Raw genomic sequence first — 27,746 nt, forward strand, 5'->3', positions numbered from 1 at the left:
GTCGGGAAGATGGTCCGAGGATGACCTGCTAGAAGAATACCTCAGACAGCAGTAGGGGATATGGAAATGGGGAATGGGTGAAGCAGAGCACAGGAGCAATAGAACCAGGAGTCTGATTTAGCCAGCCATTTCTGCTTTGTTTTATTATGATTATCACCCCCCAATACTCGCTGTTTATGAACCTGTGAATTTCATCCATTTTCTGCCTTTATTTTAACTCAACCTCATGTGAAAAAAGTATGCTGCGTTTTTTTTTTAAACTCAAACGTCTCACTGCACTTTGTTTTTTAAACTGGAACATCTCGTTGTTCTTAAACAGGCAGAGTTGGCTTTGTTTTAAAACTTACTCATCATCACTGTTTGTTTTCTATTTCCAAAACATAAAATTGAAAAAACCATGGAGCCAGAGATGCATGTCTTAGCTTTGTTTTACTTTAGTGAGGACCACAGTTATGTGTTGCTGTAATGACATACGTCATCCATGTACAGTTCATTACATAAAATCTGTAATGAATTATATAAACAAAAAGAATGTTTAATCAAACAATACATTTACAATATTACTCAATTATTACTGAAATATTAAATACACAGCAAGGACCACTTAAGAACAAAGGGAGGAACATTAGACAAAATGTGGAAGATGTGGGTGAGGTCCTTAATGAGCATTTTACATCAGTATTTACCAAGGAAAAGGATGTGGAGGATAGGAAGATCTGTGATGAGTGTATTAATATGCTCGGGCATTTCAAAGTAAAGGAGGAGGTTTTGTTGGGTCTCAAAGAGCATTAAGATGACTAAGTCTCTATGACCTGATGGAATATATTGCAGATTACTGAGAGAAGCAAGAGATTGCTGGGGTCTTGACCAATATCTTGGTGTCACTTTTAGCCACAGGCATGGTCCTGGAGGAAATTATTAGGGATAGGAAGAAGAGTTATTCAGGATAGGATTTATGAGCATTTGGAAAACCATGGCCTAATTAGGGAGAGCCAACATAGCTTTGTACAGGGCAAGTCATGTCGCACTAACTTAGTTGAATTTTTTGACAAGATGACAGGAGTGAATGATGAAGATAGAGCTATCGGTGTTGTCTTGATGGATTTTAGTCCAAAAGATTTAGATGCATGGGGACCATGGTGAATTGGCTTAATTGGCTATTTGGATTCAGAACTAGCTTGTCCATAGAAGACAGAAGATGGTGGCCAAAGAGACTTATTCCAGCTGGAGATCTGTGATTAGTAAGTGTTCTGCAGGGATCTGGGATCTCTCCTGTTTATGATGTAAATATGAATGATCTGAATGAAGATGCAGATGGGTGAGCTAGTCAGTTTGCTGATGATATGAAGATTGGCAGTGTTGTGGACAGTGTAGAAGACTGGCAAAGAATATCATAAGACATAGAATCAGAATTAGGCCATTTGACCTATTAAGTCTGCTCCACCAGTCCATCATGACGTTTTTCTTATCCCTCTCAACCTCATTCTCCTGCCTTCTCTCTGTAACCTTTGATGGCTTAACTAATCAAGAACCAATCAACTGCCACTTTAAATGTATACAATGTCTTAACCTCCACAGCCGTTTGTGGAAATGAATTCCACAGGTTCGCCATTTAGAAAATAGTCTATGCCTTTATTTCTACTACCAAAGTGCATGACTATACACTTCCTCACACTATATTCCATCTGCCCATTCTCCCAATCTATCTGAATCCATCTGGAGATTCTCTGCTTCTCCAACACTACCTGCCTCTCCACCTGTCTTCGTATTATCCACAAACTTAGCCACAAAGCTACCAAATCTGCCATCCAAACCATGTCATATCATGTGAAAAGAAGCAATCCCAATACTGACTCCTGTGGAACACTACTAGTCTAACCAGCAGCTAACTAGAATAGGCCTCTTTTATTCCCATTCTTTGCGTCCTGCCAGTCAGTCAATCTTTTATTTATGCTAGTATCTTTCCTGTAATACCATGCATGGGCTCTTATTAAGCAGCCTCATGTGGCACCATGGCTAAGGCATCCTGAAATTCTAAGTAAACAACATCCAACGACTCTATCTATTCTGCCTGTTATTTCCTCAAAGAATTACAACAGATTTGTCAGGCAAGATGCCCCCTTAAGGAAACCATGCTGACTTTGGCTCATTCTATCATGTGCCTCCAAGTACTCATTCTTCATAATGGACTCCAACATCTTCCCAACCTCTGAAAGTAGGATAATTGGCCTATAAGTTTCCTTTCTGCTGTCTCCCTCCCTTCTTAAAGAATGGAGTGCCATTTGCAGTTTTCCAATCCTCTGGAACCATTCCAGAATTTAGTGATTTTTGAAAGATCATTACTAATACCCCCACAATCTCTTCAGATACCTTTCAGAACCCTGACGTGTATTCCATTGGGCCCAGGTGACTTATCTACCTTAATGCTTTTCAGCTTCCCAAGCACCTTCTCCTTAGTAATAGCAACTGCTTTTACTTCTGCTCCCTGACACTCTTGAAATTCTAGCATAGTGCTAATGTCTTCCACAGTGAAGACTGATACAAACTACATAAGTTTATCTGTCACTTCTTTGTTCCCCATTGCTACCTCTCATGTTCAAATATTCACCCTTCCCTTCTTTACTCTTCATATTTCTAAAAAAACTTTTGCTATCCTCTTTTACATTATTGGATGATTTACTTTCATGTTTCATCTCTCCTTTCCTTATGGCTTTTTTAGTTGCCTTCTGTTGGTTTGTAAAAGCTTCCCAATCCTCTCACCTCCTGCCAATGTTTGCTATATTATATACCTATATTTATTGTATGTGGTTTTTGACTTTGTCAGCCACGCTTGCCTCAACCTTTTAGAATACTTCTCAAACATGGAATGCATCTAATTTCTGCCTTCCATATTTGCCCCCAAAACTCCAGCCATTGATGTTCTGCCATCATTCCTGATAGTGTCCCCTTCCAATCAACTTTGGCCAGCTAATCACTAATGCTTCTGTAATTCTCTTTACTCCACCATAATAACGCTACATCTGACTTTATCTTCTCCCTGCAGGAATAATTCTATCATATTATGATCACTGCTTCCTAATAGTTCCTTTACCCTAAGCTCCCTAATTGAACCTGGTTCGTTACACATCAAATCCAGAACTGCCTTTCCCCTAGTGAACTAAACCACAAGCAGCTCTAACAAGCAATCTCATAGGGATTCTACAACTTGGGATCAAGCACCAACCTGGTTTTCCCAATGCACTTGCATATTGAAATCCCCCATGACTATCATAACATTCCCCTTATTACATGACTTATTTTCTCCCTTTGTAATTTATATTCCACATCCTGGCAACTATTTGGAGGCCTGTATACAGTTCCCATCATGGTCTCTTTACCTTTGCAGTTTCTTAACTCTACCCACAAGGATTCTACATCTTCTGATCCCATGTCAACTCTTCCTAAGGATTTGATTTCATATTTTACCATCAGAGTCATCCCAACTCCTCTGTCTACCAGATATCATACAGTTATGCAGCTATGGGCAGGTCAAATGTAAAGAGGCAGCAAGTTAAGGCAAGACCGTTAACACCGCTGAAAAGTAGATGGATTTTGGAGCCAAGTTCATAGCACTCTGAAAGTAGTTACACAGGTTGATAGGGTGGTTAAGAAGGCATTTGGCCTGCTTGCCTTTATTAGTTGAGGCATTGAAGTTAGATTGCAGCTTTATAAAATCTAGTTAGGCCTCATCTGAAGTATCACATACAGTTCTGGTTGCCCCATTATAGTATGGCTGTCAGGGCTCTGAAGAGGGTACAGAAAAGGTTTACCAGAATGCTGCCTGGATTAGAGAGTATGTCTTATGAAGATGGGTTGAGCAAGCTAGGGAATTTCTCTTTGGAGCGAAACAGGATGAGAGATAACCTGATAGAAGTGTTCAAGGTGACATAAAAATTCAGCGCTATTCATCCTTCCAACATTCCTTTAGCATGAATGTTGGAAGTAAGGATGATTCTGCATTGACACTCTAACCCACTTGCTCCTTATAATCAAGTAGGCTTAAACAGATCCAAGACAAAATGAAATACTTCTGAAGATTTTACAGACAGCTAAGAAAGGACAGTGACTGATCCATTGGCATCAACGGAGATTTCAACACTGGAGCAACTGGTGTACAGTGGAAGTCGTGAACCCAAGAGCTCCAATTCCTTATAATTTCACAAGTTATCCAAGAATGGATAAGGTAGGATCAAAATGGAATTGTTAGCAAAGCAAACTTCATAAAGAAAACCCACCAATTTTTTCAGAGAAATATTAGTACAAAAATATGATCTTCCCAAATGCATTGTGCATTAGAGAATATACAGTATACACTGAAAGAATATTCCAGTTCAGATATATGTTGCTTTCCCTCCAATAGACAGCATTATGTTATTTTACATTTAAAACTGCACAATAAGAGGGAAATATCCAAGAAACAAGTTTTATTTTTTCTTTTAAATGATGCAGGTTTTGAAAAACCAACCCAGAGATCCAAACAAATACCTTGCTGAGTATCCCAATTTGCTTCAATTTCCAGTCATGTACAAACACAGGCTCCATGATTTTATCTTAAACAACCAATATATTAAAATGCATGCCAGTAGATTACTGTACAGACAACTGCAAGACAGACATAAAATATTGGAATGACACAGACATTTAAAAACAAAAATAAGCATTCACTGTTTGGCACAAAAAATCGTGTTTCCAAATGTATTTAAAATTCTTTGAGATTACTGAAACTGCATCCTATTTTTTCCAATTAATATACAAGGCAGAAAAGCAACAGAAAAGAAACAATAATGTTTAACCAAGATGCAGTCTTCATTTGAATACTGATTTAATTCTTCATTTTTTTCCAATCTTTTCGTCCAGAAGTTTCTGGAGTTGGCTCTGCTTTTCTCTTCTGTGCCTAATAATAAAGAAAAAGTTATATTTTATTAAAAGAATAACAGTATAAATATTGATATAAAATCATGACATTTTGCATGGAAACAAACAGATTAAAGTATAGATTGTAGATCTTGTTCTGACGAAAGGTTTCTGCTCATCAACCTGCCTTCCTCCATTAGTACTAAAAGAATTTCAGAGTATTTATTTTGTTTCTCTCACCAAATTAAACTGTACATTACAACATTCAAATCTTAACTTTTCTATACAGGTTAAATGGACAACATGAGTGCAGCATCAGTGCTTAAAAAAACAACCCCCATTCCAAATTTACCATTTCCATACAAGCATTGGGTTAACTATAACCTAGAAAATCAATCCCACTCATTTTTGTTGTGATAAATGTATGTTTTGACCATGATACACAATCAGCATGATCCTACCACCAAAAAAAATTACTAGCTCTGTCTTTCAAACAAACTTTATGGTAATTCACTCCTGTTTTGGTGCAGAATATGTGATTCCTAATGGCAGTTGTCCACAGAGAATGCAATTAGTAACACAGTAACTAGCTATACTACATTTCATATGATTTCATATACTCACCTATTTCCACACTATATGTAGCAACAAGCTATTATGAGTTATACTTCCAGTGACCAGAAGTGTGTTCTCTTCGGAGAAAAGCTACCACATTTAAATTCACAGAACAGATTTGATATGTAACCATATCTGCAATCAGTGAAGCTGGGTGAATGGACAATCTAAGTATTTATATCCCATTTGAGGCATTTTCTGTGGTTAAGGATTCAGTGCAATGTTTCTTCCTTATTTTGAGCAAAGTTACAGAAAAGAGAAATCTCTACCTCAACTCATCTCTGCTGAGCGATTTGCCTACCTGAGCTAGTCTCATTTACCTGTCTATGGTTCATATCCCTCAAATCACTTCTCATCCATGTCTTTTACATGTAATTGTATGTGCCTCTACCACTTCCTCTGGCAGCTCAATCCTATGCCCACTACTCTCTGTGAGGAAAAAAAATGTACCTTAGATGCCCTCTAAATATTATTCCTCTCACTTTAAACCTATGTTCTCTAACTTTAGACTCCCCTTCCCGGGGGTGGGGGGGGGGGGGGCTGGGGGAAAGACTATAATCATTCACATTATCTGCACTCTTAATTTTTTAAACCTCTCTGAGGTCACCCCTCAGCGTCCTTCACTTCAGGATAAACAGTCCTAGTCTCTCTTTATAGGTGACCAGAACTGCATACATTACTCCAGGTGTAATCTCACCAACACCGTGTACAACTGTAACATAACTCCTGAACTCAATGCCCCAACCAATGTGGGCAAGCATAGTATGCACTTTCTTCACCACCTGTGTCATCACTTCAGAGAACCATGTATTTGTAACCCCTAGGTGTTTTTGATCTACAACACTCCACATTCACTGTGCATGCTCTGACTTGGTTTAACTTACCAGAATGTAGCACTCTGCATCTGCCAGAGTTAAATTCAATTTGCCATTCTTTTACCCACTTTTTCCAGTTGATCTAGATCCTGCTGTAATCTTAAACAACCTTCTTCACTGTTCAATACACTACCGAATTTGGTGTTACCGCAAACATTAAAAAAATGTGAAAAATACAGGCTATGGGTTGTACACTTTTGCACTAATTTCAGTTGTTAATGAGGAAAGAAGCATCATGTAGCTTGATGACATTATTGTGAATAAATGGCACCACAGACAATGAACCTATTCTGGTTGGAAGAGCCCAATACAACTACTTGATGGGCAGGATTTCAAGAGGAAGCAGAATAATTGAGTTAAAACATAAGCAAATCAATATGCTTAAAAAAAGCAACTGCAATTGTGCTCAAGTTTCCAGCAGTAATCATTAAAAAGGATTTCAGACCCTTTTCACTGATCTCTATCAAGTGACTAGTTTTGGGAGTAGCAACTAATCTTGGCATAAACTAGAACAGAAATTGCTGAGTATTCTCAGTTAGAGTGAAAGATCGCCAAACTGAAATATTCCCCATAGGAGTGGCTCACCTCCTCCACATTTCCAGGATTATCTACCCTTATGTCAGATTTTCAGCATCAATAGTTTTTTGTTCTTGTACGATCGATCTTGGACCTCAGGTCAAAGAAGGTAAGATGAAAAAAATACATTTTCCACAGTTCTTTTGCCAGATTGTTATCCAAGAAAGAACAATGGGAGGAATGAATGCTTAAATAGAACCAAATACATTTGATTCCATAGATTGTTCCTATCAACTGGATTGAATACCATAATCTCTCAGTGACTGCATGGACTTTCCCTGAGGTGGATTCCTCCTACACCCCAAAGACAGGCTTCTTTATAGGTTAATAGGCCCCTTTAAATTACCCCTTATAGTAATGCTGGATGGAGAGTTGAAAAGTAGCTGAGAGAGAATAGATTGCAAGGAATAAGTGGCGAACACTTCAAGATGGTGGCGCGATGCAGCGCGCAGCGGCCACTTTGGAATGAATATCTGTAATCTGTCAAGTAGGGAGCCGTCTACAATCCTGATTTGATGGAGACGGACGTGTGAAGCACGGAGGAACATCTGGTTAAACTTTTGAAATGCCTGTTTCGCTGCCGCTGCTACTGTGCAATCCAAAAATCTCTAGGAGGAAGGCCCCAAATCCTCAGCTTTGCCTGTTGCTTGGCGGCCGGTGCCGGGGTCGAAGCGCTCAGCAGAGATGGTGCTTGGTGCTCGGTGTCGGAGGCCTGAAGTTTTCAGACGGACTCAGAGTTGGCTGTCGTCGGGGCTCCCAAAGTCTTGCATCGGCAAGCTGCGGCACTGGAGGTTCATGGCAGGAAGAGTTTTTCTTCCTTCTACCGGCTGCGTGAGATGATGGGCTGTCGGGACTTTGAGACTCTCTTTTAAACCGTGCCATGGACTGCTCTTTATCAGATTACAGTATTGCTTTGCCCTGTTGAAACTATATGTTAACTATAACTATATGTAACTATGTGGTTTTGTGTAGGTCTTGTAGCTTTAGTTTTGTCCGATGGGTTTGTAGTTCCTTTCCGGGGAACGTGCTAAGACAGCAGTGCGATATCGATACGCAGCAGCCTCTCCGGATTCTGGATTGGGGATTACCAAACATAATGTGGTTTTTCTTGTGTGGTCTGTTTTGTGCTTTTTTGTGATATCATTCTGGAGAATGTTGTCTCATTTTTAACTGCATTGTATTTGTGGTTATAAATGACAATAAACTGAATCTGAATCCGAAATGGAATTGTACTGCATTGATTTAATGGGTCAAAATCCCCCATTTATAAAGAAATAATTATCTCTAAACACTTACAATCATGGCCCATACGTCATGAATGGTTGTTTTATTGCCATACTGTAAGGCAAACATCAAATAGAGAAAACCAGATCAAATAGGATTAGCAACTTGAAAATAATGTAAAAAAATTGGGGAGAAAATATAAAAAATTTGTGCAGTAGAGATCATCATTTAAAAATTGGCCTTTTCTCATTTATCTCTTTAACCAAAAAGTGAGTACTAACAAGCCAGCTGGGATGTATTACTGAACCAGATGGTGTGTGGAGGTAGAATTAACACCAAAGAAATTCAATCATTAAAGGTATTACAAATGAACAGCAGGATTCCTCCTTGTCATAACACCTCTGTTGCTGCAGAGGCACACCAGTGATACTGTATAAGACTGCTATAAAAAGTGACTCTCCGCTGAAAAAGAAAGTCTATATTAACTCATCAAAACTGGATATTTGAAGGTGGCAATTCATATTGGCTTTCTCATATTAAATGGACATTGGATATTAGCCCCAACTGCACTCTGTGTCTTCCATCTCAAACTAGTTCTTTGACATTAAACGGTCCTAATGGCCAAAGATATATTTTTATATATGGGCAAAAAAACAGCAGATGGAATACAGTGTTGGGAAATGTATGATAATGCATTTTGGTAAAAAGAACAATAGTGCAGACTATTATCTACATAGGGAGAAAACGCAAACATCAGAGGTGCAGAGAGATCTTAGAGGAGTCCTCGTGCAAGACTCCCAGAAGGTTAATTTACAGGTTGAGCCTGTGGTAAAGAAGGCAAACACAATGTTGGCATTTACTTCAAGGGGAATAGAAATTAAAAGCAAGGAGATAAAACTGAGGCTTTATAAGACATTATTTAGGCTGCACTTGGAGTAATGTCAACAATTTTGGGCCCCATATCTCAGAAAGGATGTATTGTCATTGGAAAAAGTCCAGAGGAGGTTCATGAGGATAATTCCAGCAATGAAGGGGTTAACACATGAGGTGCATTTGAAGCTTTCGGCCTGTAACTCACTGGAATTTAGAAGAATGCAGGGTGGGAGGGGAGAGATCTCATTGAAGCCTACTGAATGTTGAAAGGACTAAATAAGATGGATGTAGAGAGAATGTTTCCTCTGGTGGGGTTATCCAGAACTAGAGGGCATAGCCTCAAAATTGAGGGGTGACCCTTTAGAACAAAGATAAAGAGGAATTTTTTTTAGCTAGAGAGTAGTGAATCTGTGAAATGCTCTGCCACAGACTGCAGTGGAGGCCAAGTCCGTGGGTATATCTAAAGTGGAAGTTGATAGATTCCTGATCGGTCAGGGCATCAAAGGATATGGCAAGAAAGCAAGTGTATGGAGTTGAGTGGGATACAGGATCAGCCATGATGGAACGGGGAGAAGACCTGATGGGCTGAATGGCCTAATTCTATTCCTATGTCTATGGTCTACCCATTTATTTCTCTCAGGTCTATATTTGAAATGGAAGAGAAATGGAGATTTATGGCGCATAACCCTGAAGTGTGTTCTCTCAATCATTTTCCAAAACATTAGTTTGGGTAATCAGAATAAATACTGCACTGAGATAGATGACACCTGGTTCCTGCCTAGAAATTACTTTTTTCTCTAGAATCCACTCGAGAAAATGTGATTCAAACATTGTAAAGTTCAATTTTATTCCAAATTATTTATCCAAATTATCCAAATTAAAATCATCCAAATAATTTTAATTATTCACTTTTTAAAATATAAGATCTATTTTATTCATCAATGGTGATTTTCCTGCTTTTATTCAATCAAGTAAATGCAACAACAGTGGAAACCTGATGTCATATTCAAGCCAATTTTTTTCTTAGTAGGATTATCAATATCATCATTATCATATCTCTGGAACACGGAAACAACAATTTTTTGGTGTGTTGATTTATATGAACTTTGTATGAGAGAACTGAATACTTCTGTTTACCAAATGTGTTCAAAGTGGCCAAACTAACATCTCTCTGGCATTAGGGGGAGGGAGATTAATAGCCTTATAGTCCTTGTAATCACTGGCAACTGTAATCCCTTTGTAATCAATGCTGAGTCAGCCTGCTTCAGGCAACAGAAAGTTCGGGCATGTGATAGGAGCTCAATTGATATTGTTAGAAGTAGTTAGAACATAGTAATCAGCAACAACCAGTGAGGGAATCCTAAGTGTCAAGCTTATCATCTATTGAAGATGTTTTTGTTATATAAAATGCAACTGTCCCATAGCAGAAGTAAATAAATTAGTTCAAATGTTTTCAGGTGTTCTGACAAACATTAGTCTAGAAGTCTTTTATTAGTCTATATATGATTAAAAGAGCCAACAGCTTACTATATACAGTGCACAAAAATAATCAATAATAAATTATATGCACAATCAGAGTGGAAAGAGCAGGATCAAGAAACCCATAGCAAAGGTTTAGTTGTTGATAACCTTGTATGATATAAGGTCCCATTGACTAATGTGATTGATTCTTAAACACCCCCTGAAAAGGCTGAGCAAGCTATTTGGTTTTATCACACCTGCTACATTGAAACCAGAAAATGATTAAAACAGATGGGCCACCAGGCATCAGTTCCTAAAGAACACAGTCAACAACCACAACAAGACCTAGTATGCGAGTTGCAAAGCCAACAGCACCAAGTAAGTAATTTTCCTCCTAAGACCCCTGATACAGGCTGACTCAGCAACACAGAGACTCTGTGTTGAGCAAATTCAGGAAATGGCTGAAAGTGCTGGATACAGCATCGAGCTAGACAACATCCTTAATGCAATGGTCTTTAACAAACTGTCTTTCATTGCTTCACCAATGTCTTTCCTTCCATCTAAAGGTCAGAAGTGAGGAATGTTTGCTATTGATTGTACAATATTCAACCTCATTGCAATTTCTCAGCAAATAAATTAGTCCATACCCTAATTCAGTAGGACCAAGATGATATACAGTGCCGTGTAAAGTAATCAGTTCCCAATTCTTTGTTCACATAAATGAGTATTATAACCAGAGATATTGATCAATTTAACTGAGAATTTTTATTTTTGAATCACGTGCTCCTTTTTTTCCAAAGCAGAACCCCAAAACAAAGAAAATTGTGAAGCATGAAAAACTAAACAAACAAATACTGAAGTATCAGTAGTTCAAAAGTATTCATCCCTCTTTGCTCACTACTTAGTTGAACCACCTCTCGTAGTTACTACAGCTAGATCTGCCCATTTCTCCTTGCAAAATTTCTCAAACTATGCTATGTTAATTGGGAAGTGGCAGTGGACAGAGACACTCTGTCGGGCTAAGGTCAAGACTCTGACTGGGCCACTCAAGGACATCAATTTTCTTCACGTAATCAACTCCATGGTTGCTCTGGCAGTGTGTTCTGGGTCATTGTCCTACTGAAAGACAAGCTTCCTTCCCAGTTTAAGATTTCTGGCAAATGCTAGCAGGTCTTTACCCAAAATCTCGCTGTATTTAGCAGCATTCATCTTTCCATCAATCCTGATGTTCTCAGTCCCTGCTGCTGAAAAGTATTTCCACAGCTTGCTGTTACCTGGCTACTACACAGTATTAGATTTACGCCACACATACTGCTTCATGTTGAGGTCAAGAAGTTCTATTTTAGTCTCATCCAACCACATCTTTGAAGTATCTTCTAAGTGACACTTTCAAAGTCTTTACAAGCAAAGATTTGCTTTTTGTTTAGCTAGTGCTTCTTTCTTGCCACTCTTCCACATATATCCTTTTTGTGCAAGGCCTTAAGAGATTGTGGAGCCATGAACTTCATCTTCAGTTGCAGCCACTGACTTTTGCAGCTCACTCAGAGTGACTGTTGGCGTCATAGTAGCCTCTCTTCCGAGTGCCATTCTTCTCCAGCGACTAAGTTCAGAAGGGCAGCCTGATCTAGACAGTGTGGCTATGTTTTCATATATTTTCCACGTTTTCATGATGACCCCTAAAGTATGTTCAGTGTTTTTGAGATGGTCCTGTTCCTTCCCCAACTTTGTGCTTTTCTGTTATCATTTCCCTGACTTGTCTTCAATGCTCTTTTGACTTCATTTTAGTTCGGTTTGGAGCTTACAGAAAGAGGGAGTATTTATTCCTATGAATTCGTTGAAAACAGGTGATCCTCCAATTTTCTACATCAACAGACTGGGTGAGTTGATAAGGTAATATATTGCACCTGAGGAAAGTTAGTGTAGTAATTATAAAGGGGAGGATTATTTTTTCAGCCTCACAATTTTGGTTTTTAATTTTTAGTAAATTGTTTACAGGTTTTGAAATTTTACTTTTGATTTGATATGATGCACAAATATTTAATTCAAAATCCTACTTCAATATATTTTAACTTTAGAAAATAGGACAGTAAAGTGTGAAAATAGTTGAGGTGGCTGAATACCTATTCAAGGTACTGTACAGACATAAGCAAGTAATGTTAATGTTGAGTCCTCTACCATCAAAATCCTGGAGTTACTCCATTGTTCTTAAACTGGACCAGAACTATACTGCAGATGCAAGAGTAATCAGAGGCTCATCTGCTGAGACCTCAAACGTTTTCCACCATCTACAAGGCATAGGTCCAGAGTCTGACAGAAGTGATCCTGGATGTGTGCCATTAGAAGCTCAACTATACCAGTAACAAACTTGATTGGTATTATGATAACGGCTCATTTTCTCTATTGTCACACCATGGCTGGAGTGTGTAGAATGCACTGCAATCATTTGTTTAGGCTACTCCAATAGGAGCTGGCAAATCTCTGTCCTCCAGCACAAAGGAGGACAAGAGCTTTATGCCCATGGGATACCATCACACACATGTTCCTCTCATCACAAACCATCTTAACATAGAAATATAGTTTCTACCACCCACATGTTTGTCCTTACCAGCAATGGCAGATCCTGCAAAAAAAAAAGGCTATATCTGATGTTTCATAACTATACCAGAAAATTGTTCATTAATGCATCAGTATAACTTAAATACTTATTTTCCAGATCAGTCATTCTATAACATTTCTGAATGAGATTAAAACCTAAACATGGTACCATGTCAGGAATATGACTAAAATAGAAATTATATCAAAATTACAAGGCTAGCTTCAGAGAGGAATCATACAGCCAGTAAAAAGAGGCAGAGATCAGCTGTGAGTGGGCTGGATTCAAAATCTTGATGTTGAAGTGACCTTTTTAGCAAGCATGAGGTGCTCTATTGTGGCTTCTGCATGTGAAAGCAGCATCTGGCTAGAACTGCACCTGTTTGTCAAAGCTTCTAAAACTCCTCATCTAGTTTCTCCCAAAAAAAAAGAACTTTGAATACCGTTCCTATCTTTGGTCCTCGCCGTTTCTTTTCAGCACGCTCCTTTTCTTCAAGTTCTGAGTTTTCTTTCTCTATCAGTGATATCAATGTATTGCATCGCCTCTGAAGTTCCTGATTTAAAAATAAAATGCAGAGACAAAAGTTTAGTCAACAATGCCAAAAGGAGGATAGGAAGACCCCAAATGTGCAAAGCCAGTGCCATGCCTACGCTTCATATTTAGCTGTAGTAGCCTAAACCCTACAGCAAATTGCTGTCTCTAAGAATAGTACTCCAATACTTGTCTTTACGAGTCAACTTCTGCTGGTCAGAAGCAGCTGCTTATCGTATATACATGTGAGCAGTGGACTGATTCTGGCATGAAACAGGAACACCATATTTACACACCGGGAAAGAAAGGTTTGCACTCAAAAATATCGAAAAGTATTCTGCTTAAGATAATTTACTTTACACACCTATTTCACACCTGTCAGTCTTAATAATCCAAAGTGTTAAATACATTTAGTATGAATTTGTAAAGTATTATGTTTCCAGGCTACTTTGCCAAAATAAGCCTTAAACCCATTAATCATGAAAATTAATAGGGGGGAAATAACTGCACATAGAAATACAAAACAATTTACCTTAAAAAGGCCAAATATGCATCCAAACATTAATGATGGACTCATCCTTTACACCCAACATTGAATTCCCTCACCACCACATCAAACTGAAAGTCCATTTCTTCTTGCAGGCGCCCCTTCTATGATCCTTGTACCTGACATCATTCCCATACATGCTGGTGAAGATCCCCAATCCCCACTTTAGGATGTTACTGCAACTCTGCCCCATAAATGCCATAGCCTTGACAACCAATCAGTCTTGATGCTCAGAAAAATAACCAGATCCTAAACACCAGGACCTGCCAGTATCCAACTAACTGGCTTCAGCTCTAAGTCCTACAGAGACAGAAAGAGAAGGAGAGTGGGGAATATAGGAGAGAGAAGGTTCGTACGGGGGAATAAGTGAGGAGTGGAAAGAGGAAATGACAGATTGGTAGAAAAGGGTTGTTCATCAGGGGAGTGGGGGAATGAGAGGAAATATGAGAAAAACAGGTGTGAGGGGAAGGCGAAGAGAAGAGCAAGGGGAAGGGAGCAAGTTCAGCAACATCAGACATGCATAATTGTCTCCTATTCAAAGCCATGGCAATGTTTCAGAATCAGGTTTAATATTATTGGCATATGCTGTGAAGTTTGTTGTTATGCAGCAGCAGTACATTGCAATACATAATATTTTTATTAATAATTACAGTAAGTATATATATTTAACAAGTTAAATTAAATAATAGTGCAAAAAGAGAGGAAAAAAGTAATGAGGTAGTGTTCATGGGTTCAACGTCCATTCAGAAATCTGATGGCAAAGGGGAGGAAGCTATTCCTGAATCATTGAGTGTGTGTCTTCAGGCTCCTGTATGTCCTCCCTGATGGTAGCAATGGGAAGAGGGAATGTCCTGGGTGATGGGGGTGCTTAATGATGGATGCCACCTTTTTGAGGTATCACTCCTTGAAGAGGTTTTTAAATTTTTTCTTTTGGGTTGATATGATGCACAGATATTTGGGGATGTTGGGGAGGCTAGTGCACATGATGGAGCTGACTGAATTTACAACTTTCTGCAGCTTACTTCAATCTTGTGCAGTGGCCCCTGCAGACAGCGATGCATAAAGACTAAAGATGGCGGCGCGACGACGCAGGGCGCAGCGGCCACTCCAGTAAGGAATATCCGTTATCTGTAAGTAGGGGCCGTGCACAATCCTGATTTGATTGAGACGGATGTGTGAAGCACGGAGGAACATCTGGCGAAACTTCTGACATGCCTGTGCTGCTGACGCTGCTACTGAGCGATCGGAGAGATCTCCAGAGAGGAAGGCCCCGAATCCTCGGCTTTGCCTGTTGCTTGGTGGCCGGAGCCGGGGTTGAAGCACTCGGCAGAGATGGTGCTCGGTGTCGGAGGGCTGGTCGGAGGCACGAAGTTGTCGGAAGTTTTCGGACGGACTCACAGTTGGCTGTGCTCGGGTGCTTCCAGAGGCTGCATCGGGAAGTTTTGCCACGTTGGAGGTTTCTTCCTTCTGCCATCTGCGTGAGATGATGGGCTATCTGGGACTTTGAGACTTTTTTTTACCGTGCCCATGGTCTGCTCTTATCAAATTATGGTATTGCTTTGCACTGTTGTAACTGTATGTTATAATTATGTGGTTTTTTTGGTCAGTTAGTCTTGGAACTGTATGTTATAATTATGTGGTTTTTTTGGTCAGTTAGTCTTGGTCTGTCTTGTGTTTATGTGATATCATACTGGAGGAACATTGAATTTCCCCTTGGGGATGAATAAAGTATCTATCTATCTATCTATCTATCTATCTACCAGATGTATTGCAGCTAGTTATAATGCTCTCCATGGTACATCTGTAAAAATTTGCCAGTGTTCTTGGTTACACACCAAATCTTCTTAGACTCAATGAAATATAGCTGCTGTTGTGCCTTCTTTGTAATTATATCGATAGGTTGGGCCCAGGATAGATCCTCAGAAATGTTGACACTCAGGAACTTGAAATTATTCACCCTTTCCATTTCTTATCCTTCAATAAGCACTGGTGTGTGTTCCCTCATCTAACCCTTCCTGAAGTCCACAATCAATTCTTTGGTCTTAATGACATTGAGTGCAAGATTGTTGCTATGACACCACTCAACCAGCTGATCTATCTCGCTCCTGTACGCCTTCACATCACCATCTGAAATACTGCTAACAACAGTTATGTTGTCAGGAAATTTATAGATGGCACTTGAGCCACACAGTCATGGGTGTAGGGTGACTAAAGCAGTGAGATACACATAAATCCTTGAGGTGCACCAGTGTTGATTATCAGTGAGGTGGAGATAATATTTCTGATCCAAACAGACTGTGGTCTTATGGTGAGGAAGTTGAGGATCCAGTTGCAGAAGTCCAGGTTTTGGAAATTTTTGATCAGAATTATAGGAATGATTGCATTAAACGCTGAGCTGTAGTCAATAAGCAACAGCCTTACGTAAGTATTATTGTTGTCCAGGTGATCCAAGGCTGCGTGAAGAGCCAATGAGATCACATCTGCTTTAGACATATTATGGCGATAGGCAAATTGCAGTGGGTCCAGATCTTTGCTTGAACAGGAGTTGATTTTAACCATAACCAACCTCTCAAAAAAACATTTCAACACCATAGATGAGTGTTACTAGACATTAGTCATTAAGACAGCTCACCTTGTTCTTCTTGGGCACTAGTATGATTGTTGTCTCAATATAGTTTGTGTCTCTATCTACCCAGCCACTGGTCTATGTAGCATGGCCTTGTTCCTCTCTGAACAGCACCTCTCTTTCATTACTCTTCACCCCCTCCAATCCTTCTCAACCTTGATCTACCACCATCCCTCTCTTCTCCCTTTTTCTTTCTCTATATTCCTCTTTTTTTTTATAGCCCACTTCCTCTCCTCCCTTTCCTCTCTCATTATTCCCTTTTCTCTCCCACTAAAAAGCAAAGAATTTTCCTTCAAAAAATACTGGGAACTGATTATGTGTTTAACCATATAACTATATAACCATACAACAATAGACAATAGACAATAGGTGCAGAAGTAGACCATTCGGCCCTTCGAGCCTGCACCGCCATTTTGAGATCCTGGCTGATCATCTACTATCAATACCCGGTTCCTGCCTTGTCCCCATATCCCTTGATTCTCCTATCCATAAGATACCAATCTAGCTCCTTCTTGAAAGCATCCAGAGAATTGGCCTCCACTACCTTCCGAGGCAGTGCATCCCAGACCCCCCACAACTCTCTGGGAGAAGATGTTTTTCCTGAACTCTGTCCTAAATGACCTACCCCTTATTCTCAAACCATGCCCTCTGGTACTGGACTCTCCCAGCATCTGGAACATATTTCCTGCCTCTATCTTGTCCAATCCCTTAATAATCTTATATGTTTCAATCAGATCCCCTCTCAATCTCCTTAATTCCAGCGTGTACAAGCCCAGTCTCTCTAACCTCTCTGCGTAAGACAGTCCAGACATCCCAGCAATTAACCTCGTGAATCTACGCTGCACTTCCTCTACAGCCAGGATGTCCTTCCTTAACCCTGGAGACCAAAACTTGTCACAATACTCCAGATGTGGTCTCACCAGGGCTCTGTACAAATGCAAGAGGATTTCCTTGCTCTTGTACTCAATTCCCTTTGTAATAAAGGCCAACATTCCATTAGCCTTCTTCACTGCCTGCTGCACTTGCTCATTCACCTTCAGTGACTGATGAACAGCACTCCTAGATCTCTTTGTATTTCTCCCTTACCTAACTTTACACCATTCAGATAATAATCTGCCTTCCTGTTCTTACTCCCAAAGTGGATAACCTCACACTTATTCACATTAAACGTCATCTGCCAAGTATCTGCCCACTCACCCAGCCTATCCAAGTCACCCTGAATTCTCCTAACATCCTCATCACATGTCACACTGCCACCCAGCTTATTTGCTGATGTTATTCTCAATGCCTTCATCTAAATCGTTGACGTAAATCGTAAACAGCTGTGGTCCCAATACCGAGCCCTGTGGCACCCCACTAGTCACCACCTGCCATTCCTAGAAACACCCATTCACCGCTATCCTTTGCTTTCTATCTGCCAACCAGTTTTCTATCCATGTCGATGTCTTCCCCCCAATGCCATGAGCTTTGATTTTACCCACCAATCTCCTATGGTGGGACCTCATCAAATGCCTTCTGAAAATCGAGGTACACTACATCCACTGGATCTCCCCCGTCTAACTTCCTAGTTACATCCTCGAAAAACTCCAACAGATTAGTCAAGCATGATTTACCCTTGGTAAATCCATGCTGGCTCGGCCCAATCCTATCACTGCTATCTAGATATGCCACTATTTCATCTTTAATAATGGACTCTAGCATTTTCCCCACTACTGATGTTAGGCTGACAGGTTGATAGTTCTCTGTTTTCTCCCTCCCTCCTTTCTTAAAAAGTGGGATAACATTAGCCATTCTCCAATCCGCAGGAACTGATCCTGAATCTAAGGAACATTGGAAAATGATTACCAATGCATCCGCAATTTCCAGGGCCACCTCCTTTAGTACCCTAGGATGCAAACCATCTGGACTTGGGGATTTGTCAGCCTTCAGTCCCATCAGTCTACTCATCACCGTTTCCTTCCTAATGTCAATCTGTTTCATTTCCTCTGTTACCCTATGTCCTTGGCCCATCCATACATCTGGGAGATTGCTTGTGTCTTCCTTAGTGAAGACAGATCTAAAGTTCTTATTAAATTCTTCTGCCATTTCTGTTTCCCATAACAATTTCACCCAATTCATTCTCCAAGGGCCCAACATTGTTCTTAACTATCTTCTTTCTCTTCACATACCTAAAAAAGCTTTTGCTATCCTCCTTTATATTCCTGGCTAGCTTGCGTTCGTACCTCATTTTTTCTCCACGTATTGCCTTTTTAGTTAAGTTCTGTTGTTCCTTAAAAACTTCCCAATCATCTGTCCTCCCACTCACCTTAGCTCTGTCATACTTCCATTTTTTTTTAAATGCTATGCAATCTCTGACTTCCTTTGTCAACCACTGTGGCCCCTTTCCCCCCTTTGAGTCCTTCCTTCTCCGAGGGATGAACTGATTTTGCACCTTGTGCATTATTCCCAAGAATACCTGCCATTGCTGTTCCACTGTCTTTTCTGCTAGGATATCCATCCAGTCAACTTTGGCCAGTTCCTCCCTCATGGCTCCATAGTTTCCCCTGTTCAACTGCAATACTGATACCTCCGAGCCGCCCTTATCCTTCTCAAATTGCAGATAAAAACTTATCATATTATGATCACTACCTCCTAATGGCTCCTTTACTTCAAGATCGCTTATCAAATCCTGTTCATTACATAACACTAAATCCAGAATAGCCTTCTCCCTGGTCAGCTCTCGTACAAGCTGTTCCAAGAATGCATCCCGTAGGCACTCTACAAACTCCCTATCCTGGGGTCCAGCACCAACCTGATTCTCCCAGTTCACCTGCATGTTGAAATCCCCCATAACTACTGCGACATTACCTTTGCCAAATGCCAATGTTAACTCCCTATTCAACTTGCACCCAATATCCATGCTACTGTTTGGTGGCCTGTAGACAACACCCATTAGGGTCCTTTTGCCCTTACTGTTCCTCAGTTCTATCCACACAGACTCTACTTCTCCTGATCCTATGTCCCCCCTTGCAAAGGACTGAATCTCATTCCTCACCAACAATTACAACACAGAAACGGGCCATCTCGGCCCTTCTAGTCCGTGCCGAATGCTTACTCTCACCTAGTCCCACCGACTTGCACTCAGCCCATAACCCGCCATTCCTTTCCTGTCCATATACCTATCCAATTTTACTTTAAATGACAATATCAATGGAATTATAATGGAATTAAAATTACGCTGTGTGCATACATCTACTGATGCTTCTGGATGTTCCTGGAATCATTGGGTGTTTCAGGTCTTTCAACATCATACACCCTTCTCCAGGCGACCCAGCCGGGGCTGATCAGACCCCAGCTTGTGTCCAGATGGCTAGCTACACATGACTCCATGGCTCCCCTCTCTTGAGCCACAGCCATCTTGAGGCTCTCTCTACCGCATCGGTGGTACTGTAGATGGCTCTCCTCTTCCTCTCTCACTCAATGCCCAAATTGCTGTAGGCTCTGGCTAAGGAACGGGCTGCGAATCCCCCACAACCAACTTCCACTGGGAGACACCTCGCTCTCCATCCAGCCTGCTGGCAGTTGCTGACCAGTCCTGCATACTTAGATAGCTTCCTTTCAAAGGCCTCTTCCAAGTGATCTTCCCATGGGACTGTCAGCTCCAGCATCACCACCTGCTTCGTAGACTCAGACACAAGGACAATGTCTGGTTGCAGGGTGGTGGCTGCGATATGGTCGGGGAACCTCAGCTGCCTTCCGAGGTCCATCAACAGCTGCCAGTCACTTGCAGAGGACAGGATACCTGCCGATGTTCTTTTAGCGGGTATTGACTGCTCCCCAGCTCTTACAAAGGCAATGGTCTGCTTGGAGGGTCGAGACCGCTTTGCCCACTCCACTCCTGCGCTGATGGCTTCAGCGATGGTCTTCAGGACCTGATCATGCCTCCATCGGTACCGTCCCTCACCAAGTGCCCTTGTGCAGCTGCTGAGGATGTGCTCCAGGGTTCCTCGCCTGGAACACAGTGGGCACACTGATGACTCTGCTTCGCCCCATGTGTGCAGGTTTGATGGGCTTGGAAGAACATCGTACACTGCCTGGATGAGAAATTAGATGCGGTGTGGCTCGGCTTTCCAAAGCTCAGCCCAGGTCACTTTCCTCTCCACCGCATTCTCCCATCTTGTCCAAGCTCCCTGTTGCTTCATTCCCACCACCTTGCAGGTTCTCATCTCCTCCACTGCTGCTCTCACCTCCTCCTGAACTAGATGGTGCCTTTCCTTCCATCTGATGGTGTCCATTTGGGGAGTTGGAAAGGATCCTAGCCCAGCTCGGCCCCGTGTGACCACTCCCAGCAGCCTCCTGTGATGCAGCCTTTCCTCTGCTTCCTGACCAGCTTCCTCTGCCCTCCACTTCCTGCCAGTCCTCACTTGGTTCCCTGCTCTAGCCACCTTCAGATCACTTGAGTCCCTGTACTGTACCACTTCTCTGGCTCTTGTAACTTTGAATTCCTCCTCCAGGGATATGAAGGGCAGTTGCAGTTTGTTGTGGTGTCCATACAGTGTGATGCTGCTCAGGCTCCTTGGCAGCCCCAGCCATCTTCTGAGGTGCTTTACTGACCTTCCTCTCTAAGGTTTCGACTGTTGGGATCGGAACTGCATAGACGAGGAGGGGCCACAGGATTCTGGGAAGAATGCCATGCTGATACACCCAGGCTTTGAACTTCCCAGGTAGGCCAGACTTGTCCATAGATTTCAGCCAGCCATCCAACTCGTTGCAAGTTGCCTGAATGGATGCCGTGTCCCTTAGAGAGCTGTCAAAAACCTTACCTAAGCTCTTGACTGGCTTTTCTGTGATGGTTGGGATGGCTGAACCAGAACTTGTTTTCCACCTTGCCTTTCCTCAGCACCATTGATCTTGATCTGGCTGGTTTGAAACGCATCCGGGCCCACTCCACCAGCTTTTCGAGCCCCTGCAGAATCCACCGGCAGCCGGTGACTGATTCTGTGGTGACTGAGAGGTCATCCATGAATGCCCTGATAGGTGGTTGCCGTTGAGTGGAATTCATTCTGGGCCCTCTGCACTCTGTTTCAGCAGACATAGTGAGCATGTTCATGGCTAGGGAGAACAGCGTCACTGAGATCGTGCACCCTGTGATGATGCCGATCTCCACCTCGTGCCAGCTTGATGTAATTGCTCCTGAAGTCGCTGTAATAATCAGCGGTAAGGTCTCTGATTCTGCTGGAGATGTGATACTTGGTCAGTGTGAGTTGCACCAGCTTGTGCAGAATGGAGCCATATGCATTTGCCAGGTCGAGCCACAGCACTGACAGGTTGCCCTTGTTCTCTCTGGCCTCCCTGATGAGCTGAGTCACCACACTGGTGTGCTCCAGACAGCCCGGCATCCCTGAAATGCCACCCTTCTGGACTGATGTATCGATATAGGTGTTCTTTGCTAGGCAGATGCGCAGTCTATTGGAAAGGGCGCTGAAGATTTTTGCCTCAACACACAGCAGGGAGATGATACGGAATTGGTTTTATTTTTAATAGATAGTTTAAAATCTTTTGACAGCTATAGTTAAAATAAATTACATGTAAAGAGATCTTGCTAAATATTAAGCTTTTGTTTAATATTATTGAGCAGATTGAAGCTGTGTTTCTAGTTGCAGGATCTGCTGTAAAGTTGTAGATAGTCTATAGTTCTTATGAAACCATAGCAATTTTCTCTTCAGTACTATCAGGATCACCATGAACAGTGAATTATTTCATTAATTAGATATGAACTAATAATTCTTCCCCAAAATAACTTAGAAGGCAGATGCTTCATTAGACTTCAGTGAAGTATGTATGTGTTGCCTTTATGGCATTTGTTTAGTTTATAATATTTTCACTTAGTAATTCATTTGTTAGCATTTTCTAGTTAAAGTTAGGATTGTTTAAAGTAAATTAGTTGTCTGTGATATATCGCGGCATGCGATGATGTCACATCCGGTTTCGCCGCGTCTTGTGGGAAAATACCGGTTTGGAGAAACGGGAAGGAGGGGGCTCACAAGTGCAAGATCAGCGCAAGAAAAGTTGTCTTCTACGCATTAGAAACATAGTGAAGCAACGCCGTAAGTTCATGAGATAATCGATATGTTGAATTAAAATGTTAACGCTGATTCCGTTAAAAGTAACGACGGTTGATAAGGTTTATGTTTTTGTTAGTTAAAGAGTTGCGGATAGTTTGTGTTGAAGTGTATTTAAAGCAGTCAATGGCGTAAGTAGATTCTGACTGCATGCTGCACTTTAATGTAATGTAGTTGTTGTAGTTTTACTTTTGCAAGTATTCACGATGTAAATGTGATATCAAGAAGGAAGCAAATACTGTACAAATCTTGTATTGTTTTATCAACAGTTTTCACCATACGTTAATGTGGAAGAGTGAACAGTAAACGGTTAATCTTACTGAGATCCTGTTTTCATTGACAACGGTTTACCTCAGTGTTTAGTTCAGCATTCCCTAACACCTGAGCGAGAACACTACAATGTATATTCTTGATAATGAGCCACTTCCCATTTTCTCGATTGACTATCAATATCAATCACTGACCATCAGTCATTCACAGGATACTTGTCAGCAATGACAAGGGTTTGCAGTTAATAATATCCTCCAAAAGTGAGAAACATGTCCAATTCTTAAGAGATATTTACTAGGATTTCATGCAAACTGAAGCTCCAGCCTCAGAGCAGGCTCCCTAATGCACAAAAGTAGCACTTGAACATTTCCAATACCAGCCACAAGAAGCAAAATCTTGAGTTTAAAACCAGTTTTTCAACCAGGGCAGCATTATATCTAATAACATAATGATAACAGGTCATTGACCCAAAACATTATCTCTTTCTAGGCTCCATATGCATGTACTTCCCGCACTTTCTTTTGTTTATACCTAACCCACTGCATTGCCACGATTGCATATGGGCCACTTAAGAGACTTATGTTGAGTTTAAAACATAATTTATGTCAATTTAAAAATCTTTTGAGTATCTTGTAATTAAAAGGTTTCATACCATTGCAGTCCTGGACTTGATAAACCAGTCAAATCTAAATTGTGGTGCATTGCGCACACACTGCCGCAACTCCTCATACACATTTTCTTTATCAAAGCCCATCTTGTGCAGCATGCAGATCAGAAAGCGGTCTTCCTCCTCTGTGTAATTCTTTCCTTTGTTAGTTCCATACTGAATACGCAGCTGATGGAACGGAGCTTTATACCTTGCCATCTAGAACAGAGCAAAAGGGGATATAAGTTTGTACAACACACACAGATGCAAACATGTGACACAGCAGAAACTCTCAATTTTCCAGTGATATTAAGATTTAGATTGCATAATGAGAAACATGGTGAATACCTTGATAGTATCTCTAAATCAGCATTCAGCCTTTAGAAAAAGATGCCAAATGAAGGCCAAAATGTTGAATTTTTTGCTTCAACAATGGTTCATAGCATCATTGAAAAGTTTATACAAAAGCCAGGAAACCAAGAATCTAATGGCCTTCTTCTGCGGAGGTCCTCATTGTTAACCTCATCTTGTTACACCGCAACATACTAGAATGTTAATTTCCATTATGAGTTCTAATTCTTGCTACAGATTCACACTCACAAACTTCCAACTGAGATATTATCACTATAAGTGTGAATTATTCAATTGTTCTGTATTTCATATTCCTAACCATATGTACGTATTTGGAGATACTGAACTAAAATCACCTTTGCATCTAAGGCCTTCTTTATGCTAATCCGTCGTTGAATTCTTGATTCTCCACGCTCAATTTGGGCCATAATCTTCTCAATATCCTGCAGTTCATTACAACGTTCCCAGAAAACAGCTGAAATAAACAAATCAATGCTGAACCATGGCTTTGAAACAACCTGCAGTAAGTAGGCATATGTAATATCACAGTAATTATCACTGCTCCCATTACTAATTTTCCAACTGAAAAGCATATGTGGTATTTTTTAAAGATAGCTTGGTGACTCTAAAACTACTTTTCATTTGCTATTTCTATTCAGGAGGGGGGTGGCAGGAAGACCTGCTACCCTGGTGACTAAGATTCCACAACAGTTAAGGGGTTTATTTTGAAAAAAAATCATTTTAAATTGGAAGAAAATGAAGTTCAATGAGTGGAGGCAAATGCAAATATTTATAGAAGATTGTTTAGAAGACTTTATTCTGATCTAGCTTTGATTAGGTTTAAGATCCACAACCAGAATTTAAAATACACAGGGAAAAGATTTACCTGAATACTCAATGACCTCTTCAGGGGTCTTTCCCTCAACCTCACGAGCAATATTATCGATGTCATCCCGGCCGTACTTCTCATTGGCTTTGATGAATTGGTTGAAGTCTCGTTTGTTCCAAGTTGTGAAGCCCTAAGTAATATGTCAGGGTCAATTTGAGTAATGCAATTAACTCTTAAATCCAGACAGCAAATACATTGTTAAAAACAACTAATAAATAATCATTAAATGTAGCAGTTAGTTTTACTAGAAATTATAGACAGGAAAATTAAGGTAATTTATCATGACTATAAGATATCATTAAATATGGACATTTATGGTTTCCATCAACTTCAGTTAAATATTAATGAGCCTTAATCAATCTTATTGACAATACAAATAGATTACTTTCTAAAAATATATTTAAAATCCGACAGAATTGTAGTAATGGAAATCCAACCAAATGCATTACCAATATGGTTTGTAATTACACACTGCATTCTGATGGCAAGCTGGAAACTACATTCATCAGATGAATGAATGGTGATACCCAATGCAGGCATCTTGGAGGATTCGCATCCAAGATGCACTTAAAGAAACAAGAGTAATCCTCTGTTTAAGTCCACGCAAAATAACAACATAAAACACCTTTAAAGCTGTTATATTCCTTTCTGAGGGAGACACTCAATCCTTGGTCAAATTTAAGCCTTGACAGAGACAACGCATTCAGATCAAACATCACTGAAGGAATTTCCAACTGAAATTGAGCAATTTAATATTTTTGGCATTTTTTTACACTTTTAATGTTATTAGTGGTATTGGCTATCTCCCTAAGAGTCTGGAAATCTCTGTCTGAAAGGATAGATTTGGCAAAAAAAATCATATTTACAAAGTATCCAGATGTGTCTTTACTTTGCCTGCTGACTGCAAGCTGTTTCTTTCTTGATCTCATACCATGCCATAAATTCCAATCATAGATACACAAACTATGAAACCGAATTAACTTGCTTATACGAGTAATCAGTTTTTGTGACAATTTTATAGTGATTTTGTAATGCACAAGGTAAACATGATTTAAGATATTCCAGTAACAATGATGAAAGGATCAATACTATCATACACCTAAAAATTGAAGCAAACTTTGGTGCAAACCTGTGTTAGGAGCCTTTCTTTTTCTTCAATTTCCTTCTGATTCAGAGGGAGTGCATCATCGATCTTCCGCTGTTCTTCCTTCTGTACTTGTGCTGCATTATGCAAGTCAGGATTTCTAGGGACCTACAATCATATCAAGTCACACTTCAAGTTGTATTTAGAGAAACTCAGCTCCACTCCAAAGCAAATTTGCTCTAAATTACAGGAAAATCTGCTTAAGCCAGGCTGATACATTTCCCAGAAGAGAAAACATTCAAGAGTTACAAAGTAAAAATGCTATTGATTACCGCAAAATAGCCTTAATGGCCCCAGTACTTTTCTAATTTTAATAATTTCGATCCAGTTTTTCTTTGGCTATCTGGTTCTTTGCAATTCTCCCAATTAAAAAAAAGTCACATTCTACTGGTGATCCAGACAGTAACAGATTGAACAGATGAGTAAATAAACCTTCCAACTGAATGAATTGCACTTCATTACAGAGGTTGCTGGTTTATAATCGATCATTTTTAAAAGACCCACATTTTGAGCTCCGAGCACTAATATTTGTAATATACATAAAACGCAGAAAAAATACAGGGAACAGGGCTCCATCTTTGAAACTCGAGGACATCTGCTATGCTAAAATGTTTCCCAGTTCCTCTTAATATCTAAAGCAAGCTGAATAGGAGCCACCTGCATCAATTTAACCAAGGACCATTATTCATACATTAGTCTTCATGAGGAAGTTAAACAGACAATATTCCATGCAGGACAAATGAGGACACAAAATCACGCACTCTCCCCACACAACTGCACATTTCCTTTAAAATGGAAGATGCAGTCAAACTTTTGATATAGAAGCATCTCTCAAGTGAGCTTGAATGCTTCTCCATGATTTGCTTTCCCCGATTTAAGATTCCTACATAGATATAAAGGAATTTTTAGAGGGGAAAAAGATTTGCTTTATGCAGTGCTGCTAGGGCTGATTATACTACAGTAACTAACATTTCCAGAGGCACTGCAAAAAATGTCACCATGCCCATGAATTATGCATTCAATAGCACCTTTCAACGTGCTTTGGCCTGAGTCCATAATAACAGACATTTGCACTGCAATACCTTGTAGCCTATGCTTTTCCTGTAGGAAAGGATTTCTTTCTCCAATAGTTCAAATAGACGTGGTGGAAAAAACTGGAAATCTTGAATACTTGGCTGCTTCGGAGGTCGAGGTGCCTATAATAATAAATGATTACAGTCAAACAAAAACTTATAGCATAAGAGACTGGAGCTTTGATTTTCTCAAAGAACTTTTCTTTCATATTTGTTTCTCATACCTCTGCTTCTTCTGAAATGCTTCTGGTTCCACAAAAAATTGCCTTAAAGGTTAATCCTTACATTTTTAAATTACAGTAAAGCAACTAACTAAATTAGATCACAGTTCTAATCATTAAATATTTAATACATCAGAAGAGTCATCTACATTTTTAATGCAATTGGATATATTCTTCCTAGCAGCACTCTCCAAATCTCGGTGGCATGTTATAACTCAAGGTCTTCCCTGGATCACT

At 40.3% G+C, this 27,746-nt stretch overlaps 1 protein-coding gene across 3 annotated transcripts in view; it reads right to left on the bottom strand.

The window, feature by feature from the left end:
* Positions 1-410: 410 nt before the first annotated feature.
* Positions 411-27,746, bottom strand: part of smarca1 (SNF2 related chromatin remodeling ATPase 1) — a 107,262-nt gene continuing 79,926 nt past the window's right edge. For all 3 annotated transcript variants that reach the window (XM_073058036.1, XM_073058038.1, XM_073058037.1), the window contains 7 exons: positions 27,298-27,411; positions 26,201-26,323; positions 25,069-25,201; positions 24,539-24,657; positions 23,838-24,050; positions 13,553-13,663; positions 411-4,933 (listed from right to left, as the gene is read on the bottom strand). In XM_073058036.1, the coding sequence (XP_072914137.1) occupies positions 4,862-4,933; positions 13,553-13,663; positions 23,838-24,050; positions 24,539-24,657; positions 25,069-25,201; positions 26,201-26,323; positions 27,298-27,411 (885 nt within the window). In that variant the 3' untranslated portion in view covers positions 411-4,861. The remainder of the gene's footprint in view (positions 4,934-13,552; positions 13,664-23,837; positions 24,051-24,538; positions 24,658-25,068; positions 25,202-26,200; positions 26,324-27,297; positions 27,412-27,746) is intronic.

The sequence above is a fragment of the Hemitrygon akajei genome, chromosome 10 (genome assembly GCF_048418815.1).
Source record: "Hemitrygon akajei chromosome 10, sHemAka1.3, whole genome shotgun sequence".
Lineage (NCBI taxonomy): Eukaryota > Metazoa > Chordata > Chondrichthyes > Myliobatiformes > Dasyatidae > Hemitrygon > Hemitrygon akajei.